The sequence below is a fragment of the Tripterygium wilfordii genome, chromosome 13, assembly GCF_013401445.1.
Source record: "Tripterygium wilfordii isolate XIE 37 chromosome 13, ASM1340144v1, whole genome shotgun sequence".
Classification (NCBI taxonomy): domain Eukaryota; kingdom Viridiplantae; phylum Streptophyta; class Magnoliopsida; order Celastrales; family Celastraceae; genus Tripterygium; species Tripterygium wilfordii.
The window spans coordinates 10,578,929-10,589,798 of record NC_052244.1 but is presented as its reverse complement, the minus strand read 5'-3'; the positions used below and the strand labels follow the sequence as shown (position 1 = coordinate 10,589,798).

Below are 10,870 nucleotides of genomic sequence, written 5' to 3'. Positions count from 1 at the left end.
TCGGAATCCTACTTGTAATGAAGACGCGCGTCCAACAAAAACCCCTCTATATATATGCATACCATCCAAAGTTCATACATAACAAGCACACACCCGCAAAGACATACTCAAACATCATCGTCAGTCCTCAAACAAAGAAGAAAAAGAAGAAGAGATGGATTCACAGTCTCCACCACTTTGTGTCGAAGGATGTGGCTTCTACGCCTCTCTAGAGAACAACAATATGTGCTCCAAGTGTTATACAGATTCTCTCAAACAATGTCTTACTAAATCACTCCATTCCCTTTCACCAACTATCCCAACTAGTAGTACTGTTTTTCCAAATCCTTCATCATCATCATCATCGTCACCACTTCTTGAAAGTGGTGCTGTAACAGAAGCTGCAGATGGAGCAAAGAAGCAGAGGTGCAAGAAGTGCAACAAGAAGGTGGGTTTATTGGGGTTTCAGTGCCGCTGCAAGGACGTATTCTGCGGGAGCCACCGGTACCCGGAAGAGCACTGTTGCACCGTCGATTGGATGACACCTGCTCGTAAAGTTCTGGTTTCGCAAAATCCGGTCGTCAAAGCTGATAAATTGGAAGGCAGAGTTTGAAGAAGTACATCACTCTTTATAGCTAGACTTAGAAATTATTGCACTTTATTTAATGAGCATTGTATTAATTACGATTTCTTTCTTAATCAGGCTATAAACCAATTGTGGAGCCACAAGATTTTAGTCAAGTCTCCTCTCTTGTGCTACCTTTATGTGTTTGATTCCAAAATCTTTATGATATATTTACCTCCAATTTAGCATATAAAATTACTTCAAATAGCAAGAAACTCAACTGGTGAGAACCAATATAAATCTTCATGATATATTCACCTCCAATCTTCATGACCTTTCAATTAGAGATTGAATCAAAGCATTAAATTAAAATGCATGTAGGTATTGTTTTCGAAAAGTGGTACGATAGAGAAAGGTGGCACGAGCAATGCCCATTTTTTTCATTCTAAATCGTTTCTTCTCATTCTAAGGCTGTCTTTATACTTGTGTGACTCAATGACGACTTATATGTTCATAAATTTTGGCTAACATATCACAGATTTTCAATCTATGTTGTTTTTACAAGAATTGTTTATCCTCATAACTTGCCGCTACTAACAATTTGAGTAGATAATTACACAATATCCCTGACCCCATCTATTGCAAGAACCTAGTTTGTGTACGAGATTTGTTTACTTTTTTATACATACAATTATCCAATCATCAATGATGACAAGTAAGAACAACAGCATGGATCACCCAATGCTATAAATATGAGGTATCGTGGAGTTAAGTGGTATAAATATGTTAAACCAAAAGACTCAAGTGCGTTCTACTCAAAAGTCAAAACAATGTTTCAAATAACTTGAAGTTTACATGAAATCAAAAGCGTATAGATAACTTTGTTACCCAAAATCATCATTATCATCCGAGCCTTTATCCTAAAATTTTGAAGTCAGCTACATGAGTCTATAAGAACATGATTGAAAATTCACTTTGTTACCCAAAAAAATTTTAAACAAAATACCTGTGTAATCAGAGAGCTTGTTAGAGAGAAAGTTGTCCGGTTAGGTGGTGTTGTTGGGCGCACAGATGAAGCACTCAACATGTAGAGAGCAAGCTGTCCGGATAGGTGGAGTTACTATCTGGACAAGTCACAGGTGGAGCACTCAACATGTTAGAGAGCAGGCTATCTAGGTGGAGTTGCTGTCCGGACACGTGAAGCACTCAACACATGAAGAGAGTTTTGAGAGATTAATTTCTTGAGTAAACAAGAGTGAGATTTCTTGTGTGAATCTTGAGAGGTGTAATCAAAGCTTGTTTAAGCAAACTTGGAAGGTGTTCAAGAGGCTTGGTTCTTCATCTAGTAGAATACTCTTTCAACCCCGTGGACCCCGTGGACGTAGGCTTGTTCTAGTCGAACCACGTAAATCTCTATGTGCTCCTCTCTTCTCTACTTGCTTTACTTCTGTTTGATTATTACTTGTTAGATAGCACAGCCTTTGTCCCGGTTGGGTTTATTGTCAACTGTTGTTCTTTGATTGTGCCCCAACATAATCCAAGACATTAGAAGACATACAAGAAACACTCCACTGGTTAGATCTCCGGCCCAATTAGCTAGACCGCTTATTTTTAACACTAGTAATTAGTATGACATGCCTCAATTCAAGGTCTAGGAGTACTTGGTAGGGTGATCATCAATGTATTTGGTAAGAATATTATTCATAAGCTTCTTGCAGAGAGGGAAGAAGACAACATAGTATACATAAGCATGTCATCAACTTTCAAAAGAAAACAATACAATATTACAAGTTGATAAAAATGAAACAAAACGACGAAGTCGTTCCAAGAGTAATAAAACGACAGCGTTTGAAGAAATAAAGAAACAACGGTTTTCATCAATGATGCTAACAAGATGGACTACATACTCAAGCATCTCATATGGGTCTGGGAACATCTGGGTTAGCTAAGCTTCATTCTCATACTCCATAGTCCACTGCACCAAACTTCTCTCAATGTAGCTCGAACTACTCGTCTGTGATTCTAACATGGTGTGATGTATATGTATATGGTGAATTTTAGTGAGTAATTAAATTAGACATGGTTTAATAAATTACTTACCATGAACGTGGTTCCAAGAGACGACTTTGCCTTGTTTTCCCCACTCTCCCTCTTGTAAATCAACACCTTTAATCAAAGGGGGCATATAAAAAGATAAACGTTCCAACAATTGAGATCTCAGTGATCCTAATTGCTGAAGTGTATGGACAAAAATTAAAGTGTATGTGATGGGTTTCACATGCATTTTAAATAATATCCATACACCTCAGTAACTGAGATCATTGAAATCCTAATTGCTAAGACGTCTAGCACTGTTGTTTCTCATTTTAAGAATGTGTTCTAACTTACAAACCTACTTCTTGTACAAATTAAAGTAAGAAATAAATCATGTTGGGCCTGGATACTTATTCTAGAAAGATCAATTCTTGAGTCAATCAATTATTTTTTTTATTGTGGTAAGCATGTCAATAATGTCACACAATAAATTTATCGCTATTTTTGGGGGGGAGGATCAATGTATGGCTTAATTTATGGTACAGTTGATGTTTGATGTAGCCCCATTAATCTGCAGATAAGGTATAATACCGAAACAACAACTCCTATTGTCAACTCACTCACCAATACCTGCCATTCTATATTATATATCTTATTCAAAAATAAATAAAAAAGTGATAAATCATGAATAGGAGATCATATAATTCCTGGAAAAAGGTATTAGATATATAAATATATATTTGTTATCAATCATCAAATTAATTTAAAGAGAATTATTGAGAGCTAATTTATTGTCATTGGACCCAAATTTGAGAATTAGTTTATCTTTAAATAGAAACCCAAGAAAATGAAACAACTCCTACTATGAAATTTAGTTTATCTTTAAGAAGATCAATCATACCATTACATCTAATAATGTCAATGGAGCTTCATATATAGGAATCACGTATGATTTATTTTATTTTATTTTTTCAATAGATTAATATAGCAATGAACTGTCATGAAAGTTGACAAGATCTATAACAATTCAAAATATATAAATCATGTATATCAGTGCAATATATAATATTATTTATTTTTTAATGTGTTTTTAATATTATATTTTTGGTTTTCTAGCTTCCCCAAGTCATGACTACATGATCAATCATGACAGAAGATAGGATTTTGTCTCAGATTTCTTGATCATGACAGTCCACAGATTGAATTCTCATTAATTTTCTCATATATTCATGTGGCGGACTCAAAATATTTTAGATTAAAGTTGGGATGATATTTGATTATAAACTCTTGGGTGTTTAAAGTTTTGTATCCTCTCCAAACACCATAGTATACACTCACTAAGTTTTTATTAGGTCCTATTAATTATATTTTTATAATTTAAGACCTGTGACTGACAATATATAATAAGGTCCTGCAAAATAGATCCATAACCTTCCAACGAAGAGTGTCAGGCTTAGTTGCCCCAGCCAAACACCCCAAACTCGAGGACATTGCCTAACTCCCACGAGCGGACTCTAAGATGATGGGCTAATATTTATATATGAACCTTTTATCTATATATATATATATAAGCCACTTGTAATTGTTTTATAAAATACGAATGTCGATTTAACATGGACTGACACAAACTCTTACAATACATATGGGTGGTGGGGATTTGCTGTATTTTTATTATAACAGGTCCCGTTGTAATATGATTTTAAGTTAGCAAAAAATTTTATTTTTATTTTTAAAAATAATAAATGTGTAGTATTCTTCCTAACAATCCAACGGTATATTTTATGTTCGAAACAAAAATCATATTAAACATGAAAAATACATGACAATTTTAGACCATCGAATATAAACACAAAACATTCGATGTTTCGATCGAGATGAATTTGATTTTTTTTTCGAATAAAAAATATGTCGTTGGATTCATTAGATCAAATGCTACACATTTATGATTTTTAAAAATTAAATAAAAAAAATTTTGTGCTCCGAAAAAGTTACAGTGGAGTCTGCTGTAATTTTTATTACAGCATAGGCCTGGCACCCGAATACATGTATAGATACATCATTACTCTGACAGAGTAAGGTGCCAATAAAGCCCCATTTATGCTGAAAGATGCACACGTGTATATTAATTACACACATAATACAACCCTGACACAAACTCTTACAATACAGATATAGATACATCATTACTCTGACAGAGTAAGGTGCCAATAAAGCCCCATTTATGCTGCAAGATGCGCACATGCATATTAATTACACACATAATACAACCAATACATACACAAAAAAGCAGTCTAGGGTTCAATGAACCTCTTATTTCTTTCACACAAGTAGTAGTGGGTGCTTTTATTTGGCTTAGCTAGGCAGCGGCGGTGGTGGTGGTATGGTGATCATCAATACCTTTGGAGACAGTAACTACAAAGTTGAGCAAGGATTGTGGATCTGGAACATCCGGCTTCAGCTTCTCATACTCAAAAGTCCACTTCACCAAGCTTCCTTGGCCTTTTGGAGTAGCTTGAACTGTTATCAAGAAGTCCTTGTACTCGTTCAATATATCTCCTTCAATCACTCTAAATGATGTTGAGTTATTCACATCATCTATCGCTTCCACTCTCTCCTTTGCTACCTTTGGAACCCCATCTACCACAACACCACGCCGTTAATACATATATACCTCATAATTAGTATAAAATTAACCAATGACAAATTTGCATGATGTTGTTATCGGTTGTAAAAAAAAAAAGATAATCTAGTGATGATATGTTCTTTATTATTAGAAAAACTGTCCAGATGGACTGCAAAACGTGGGATTGAACCCAGAAATTAGAGATTATTGGTTGTAGTTAATCAATTACGATATGAAATAATGCAGAATCTGATCTGCAGACTGCAGGATTATTGTTCATATTTGTTGAATAATAATATTATGCGGTCTTGATATATATATATATATATATATATGAATAATTACCGTGGACGTAGTTCCAGTAGATGACTTTGCCTTGCTTTCCCCACTCGCCTTCATGAAGATCAACACCTTGTATGTGATCAGGTGTCATGTTGGAGATATGGTGTGGTCTGAAGCTGAACACTTCATGAAACTGGGCTGCAGAAACCTTGACTTCTAGTTCAGCCTCCATCTTACCATGAACTGACATTTTCAGAAAATCTTATTTTGTGATTGCTAAGCTTCTAACTTATAACCTTGAAAAGCTAAATTTTCTGAGGGAGGATGGTATGCAAGAGACCATCTTGTTCTTGATCCTTTTATAGGACAAGATCTACGACCTTGTAATTATTGATACAACCCATTTTGCAGTTTTTTTTGACATCAATTACTTCTTTATTATTTTTCTAAAAGCTGTTATTGTCACACCTGATTCATTGCTTCGCTGCGATTTTTTTTTTTACTTTTTTGTATTTTTAATTTGATGTCATTCTCAACTCTTTTTTTTTACATTAATTGTTTCATCCATTACTTTTCGGGTAAATGTCATTTTTCATGACAGAAAACTCATTTTTACAAGTTACAACTTAGCGCCTGCCAAACGCATGCTAAACTCCAGCGGAACCGTTATCTCAAAAGAAACTCTAAATCGGAGCTTCCTTTGAGGCGTCTATGGGTTTTTTTTTAATTACAAATCACATGGGCCCACGCATCTTTATTAATTTAGTATTCTACTTTAACATTTTTAACAACAAAATAAGTCATTTAATAAAAAAGTCATTTTATTAATAAATCATTAATATTTTTAAAAAAATCTAATTAACATTTTATTAATAAATCATTTAATTAATATTTTAAAATAATCATTTTAGCATTTGATATAAAAATATTTAATAATTTAATATTTGTCATCAATCATCATATTAATTTAAAGAGAATCATTGAGAGCTAATTTATTGTCATTGGACCCAAATTTGAGAATTAGTTTATCTTTAAATAGAAACCCAAGAAAATGAAACAACTCCTACTATGAAATTTAGTTTATCTTTAAGATGATCAATCATGCCATTAATCTAATAATGTCAATAATGGAGCTTCATATATAGGAATCACGTATGATTTATTTTATTTTATTTTTTCAATAGATTAATATAGCATTGAACTGTCATGAAAGTTGACAAGATCTATAACAATTCAAAATATATAAATCATGTATATCAGTGCAATATATAATATTATTTATTTTTTAATGTGTTTTTAATATTATATTTTTGGTTTTCTAGCTTCCCCAAGTCATGACTACATGGTCAATCATGACAGAAGATAGGATTTTGTCTCAGATTTCTTGATCATGACAGTACACGGATTGAATTCTCGTTAATTTTCTCATATATTCATATAGCGGACCCAAAATTTTTTAGATAAAAATTGGGATGATATTGATTATAAACTTTTGGGTGTTTGAAGTTTTGTATCCTCTCCAAACACCTTAGTATACACTCACTAAGTTTTTATTAGGTCCCATTAATTATATTTTTCTCATTTAAGGCCTGTGACCGACAATATGTAATAAGATCCTGCAAAATAGATCCATAACCTTCCAACGAGGAGTGTCAGGCTTAGTTGTCCAAGCCAAACACCCCAAACTCGAGGACATTGCCTAACACCCACGAGCGGACTAAGATGATGGGCTAATATTTATATATGAACCTTTTATATATATGTATATATATGTATAAGCCACTTGCAATTGTTTTAGAAAATACGAATGTCGATTTAAGAGCACTTCCAATGATAAGGGGGCTGGAATTATTCCAGCAATTTCACCCATCTCCACCATCCAATGCAATAATACATTGATTTAACAATACTACACTTAATGCATTCAATGGTGGAGATGAGGTAGAATTGCTGGAATAATTCCAGTAAATCCTTTGCCCTTCCAATGGGCATGCATTGTTGGGGACAACAAACCTCCTCGAGAGTTGTGCATGTGTGAAGTGGCCACAAATGGAAAAGTCTTCTCTACAATGGGTTATATCTAATGGCTTCATTTTGGGCTCATTTTTAGGCGGCAACATTAACTACCAAATATTTTAACAAAAAAAACCATATTCAAGCCTTTTATTTTATTTTGCATAAGTCACTCCAAAATTATACAATCCAATAACCTTTGCCGACAGTTTTTTGTTTTTTTGTTTTTACATGTGTATTACATTACATGTACTGAAATAGTTGTTGACAAAAAAAAAGTAGTCAAGCTTTTTTTTTTTTTTTTTTTTGACACAAGTCACTCCAAAACATTACTTGCCAAAAACCATTGCCGACATTAATTTTGTTTACATGTGTATCACATGTGCACAGTAAAGTCTTGATAAATCTCATGCATGTATGTTTATTTCCAGACAAACCAGTGGACGGTTCACGGGATTAACTACATGCATATATATATATGTTCATCATCTTTCCAATTTATTTCACACCAAAATATCCGAACTTACCTTCATTCTAGAAATGGTGGACAACTCCTCTAGGAGACGATGGAGGCTATTCCATCAAGATGCAGGAATCATGACGCCGATGAAATTGATGAAGGATTGGAGATCATCAATATATTAGCGAGATGCTTCCCACACTTGTGGCTGCAGCATCAATTCAACCAAGGTCACGCATCACAATCCACAGAAACCAACATATACATAGACAAAACGTAATCTATAATATTGGCCATACTTTGGTGAACAAACCTCAATGTCCATAACCACTTGTGTTGAATATAGAGTGTTCCCTACATACCAATAGTGACACACAAATATTAAGGAACTTAATTAGTGTGGGTTTGGCTCCCAACCTAGCCAATACAAGTTTAGAATCCATAATACTAAATATCAATCTTCTATGGATTACAGGACCTGTTATTGTCTGCTTAATTGTGTGGTGTGACAGAGGATGACTTGTAGTAGTCGTTGCAGTCTATTTATTCATCCACAAATGCATAAAGGAATAGAAGATAAACATGAAACCACATCCACATGCTTTCGACAAACCCAGTACAAGAAGACTCTTGATTTGGCTTTCTCTAGAGCTGCAGAATGAGATCATCCACTTAGTGCAATATAGCAATTATCAATTGACATAACACCCACTCTGTAACAATCGCTATGATTTCTGTCAATCTTTGTAAATTCATCAAAGCATGGGTTGCTTCGTACTCGACAAGAAGAGCCAGCTCATGTGCCATTCCAGTCAAAATAAGCGCATATGAGTATTTTATATAAAGTGCTCTACAACTAGTTCAGGTACCACATTCTCGACCAATAAATTCGCACCAAAATTATATCGACATCGAGTATCTAGCCATTTGGTTTACCACATCACTCAGCGAGGCAACACTACTTTGCTTTCCCATTAAAGTTTATTTCATTCAATCAAGAAAAAAACTTATCTGAGAGCAATAAATGAAACAATGGCAGATAAGTCGCAAATTTTACATACAATCACACACAAGAACACAATTGACATTGGTAGAACGATAATCCAATATCATCGTAGCTAGATTCACGATCTAACATCAATGAATTCGAAATTCAATAAAACAAATCACAGATGGTGAATCAAAATCACACGAATCAAACACCGTGAATGAAGCATGATGACCAGATTGAAGCAGATGTACAAAAAGCAGAGATAAAAAGAGAAGGAATTGCACCTGATGAAAGAAGGAAGAGAACAAAACCCAATCGAGGAAGAGCCGCGCATTGTGGTTAAATATCCAGAAAAGATATACAAACCCTAAATAAGTGAGTCCGTGTATTGAGTGACCGTAAAGGTGGACGGCGGTCGTTCGATCGGAGATGGTAGATCAGTTGTACACGGAGAACGACGGAGTCGAACGCGATTTCACTTTCGCGAGTACCTTCTCTCTAGCATTAACTTTACGATGGAGGAAAAGTGATTGGTGTGGACCACGTTATATAAAAGTAGGCCAGCATGGGGCAATCCAAACTACCTTCTCCCATGCTTGGCCCACCAAATTGAAGCCAATACAATTGTATTGTTGGATAGTGAAATTTGTCCATGAGCCAATAGATTGTTAAAATATATGCTCCATGGGCCAACAAATGTTTGTTGTCGCAATTGCTTAACATGGACTGACACAAACTCTTACAATACATGTATAGAGACATCATAACTCTGACAGAGTAAGGTGCCAATAAAGCCCGCTGAAAGATGCACACGTGCATATTAATTACACACATAATACAACCCTGACACAAACTCTTACAATACATATATAGATACATCATTACTCTGACAGAGTGAGGTGCCAATAAAGCCCCATTTATGCTGAAAGATGCGCACATGCATATTATTTACACACATAATACAACCAATACATACACATAAAAGCAGTCTAGGGCTCAATGAACCTCTTATTTCTTTCACACAAGTAGTAGTGGGTGCTTTTATTTGGCTTAGCTAGGCAGCGGCGGTGGTGGTGGTATGGTGATCATCAATACCTTTGGAGACAGTAACTACAAAGTTGAGCAAGGATTGTGGATCTGGAACATCCGGCTTCAGCTTCTCATACTCAAAAGTCCACTTCACCAAGCTTCCTTGGCCTTTTGGAGTAGCTTGAACTGTTATCAAGAAGTCCTTGTACTCGTTCAATATATCTCCTTCAATCACTCTAAATGATGTTGAGTTATTCACATCATCTATCGCTTCCACTCTCTCCTTCGCTACCTTTGGAACCCCATCTACCACAACACCACAGCGTTAATACATATATACCTCATAATTAGTATAAAATTAACCAAGGACAAATTTACATTATGTCGTTCTCGGTTGTAAAAAAAAACGTAATCTAGTGATGATATGTTCTTTATTATTAGAAAAACTGTCCAGATGGACTGCAAAACGTGGGATTGAACCCAGAAATTAGAGATTATTGGTTGTAGTTAATCAATTACGATATGAAATAATGCAGAATCTGATCTGCAGACTGCAGGATTATTGTTCATATTTGTTGAATAATAATATTATGTGGTCTTGATATATAGATATATATGAATAATTACCGTGGACGTAGTTCCAGGAGATGACTTTGCCTTGCTTTCCCCACTCGCCTTCATGAAGATCAACACCTTGTATGTGATCAGGTGTCATGTTGGAGATATGGTGTGGTCTGAAGCTGAACACTTCATGAAACTGGGCTGCAGAAACCTTGACTTCTAGTTCGGCCTCCATCTTACCATGAACTGACATTTTCAGAAAATCTTATTTTGTGATTGCTAAGCTTCTAACTTATAACCTTGAAAAGCTAAATTTTCTGAGGGAGGATGGTA

At 34.9% G+C, this 10,870-nt stretch overlaps 2 protein-coding genes across 2 annotated transcripts; one reads left to right on the top strand and one right to left on the bottom strand.

Moving 5' to 3' along the window:
• Positions 1-154: 154 nt before the first annotated feature.
• LOC120012563 (zinc finger A20 and AN1 domain-containing stress-associated protein 1-like) lies at positions 155-592 on the top strand. The gene has a single exon (XM_038864006.1). The coding sequence runs from the start codon at positions 155-157 to the stop codon at positions 590-592; it is 438 nt and encodes a 145-aa protein (XP_038719934.1).
• A 4,032-nt stretch (positions 593-4,624) lies between these two features.
• Positions 4,625-10,870, bottom strand: LOC120012562 (MLP-like protein 34). Its single transcript, XM_038864004.1, has 8 exons — positions 10,604-10,870; positions 10,003-10,282; positions 9,833-9,869; positions 9,018-9,087; positions 8,270-8,310; positions 7,378-7,606; positions 5,547-5,744; positions 4,625-5,215 (listed from the first exon to the last, which is right to left on the bottom strand). The coding sequence occupies exons 1-8, from the start codon at positions 10,788-10,790 to the stop codon at positions 4,935-4,937; spliced, it is 1,323 nt and encodes a 440-aa protein (XP_038719932.1). The 5' UTR covers positions 10,791-10,870; the 3' UTR covers positions 4,625-4,934.

Bases quoted from the DNA above. Each gene is read 5' to 3' on its own strand.
- LOC120012563 (XM_038864006.1), top strand. From the start codon at position 155: ATGGATTCACAGTCTCCACCACTTTGTGTCGAAGGATGTGGCTTCTAC.
- LOC120012562 (XM_038864004.1), bottom strand. From the start codon at position 10,790: ATGTCAGTTCATGGTAAGATGGAGGCCGAACTAGAAGTCAAGGTTTCT. The intron at 8,311-9,017 runs GTATGTAAAATT...ATTGGTATGTAG, and splicing joins TTGTGTTCTTGTGTGTGATT to GGAACACTCTATATTCAACA. The intron at 5,216-5,546 runs GTAATTATTCAT...GTGTTGTGGTAG, and splicing joins CTACTGGAACTACGTCCACG to ATGGGGTTCCAAAGGTAGCA.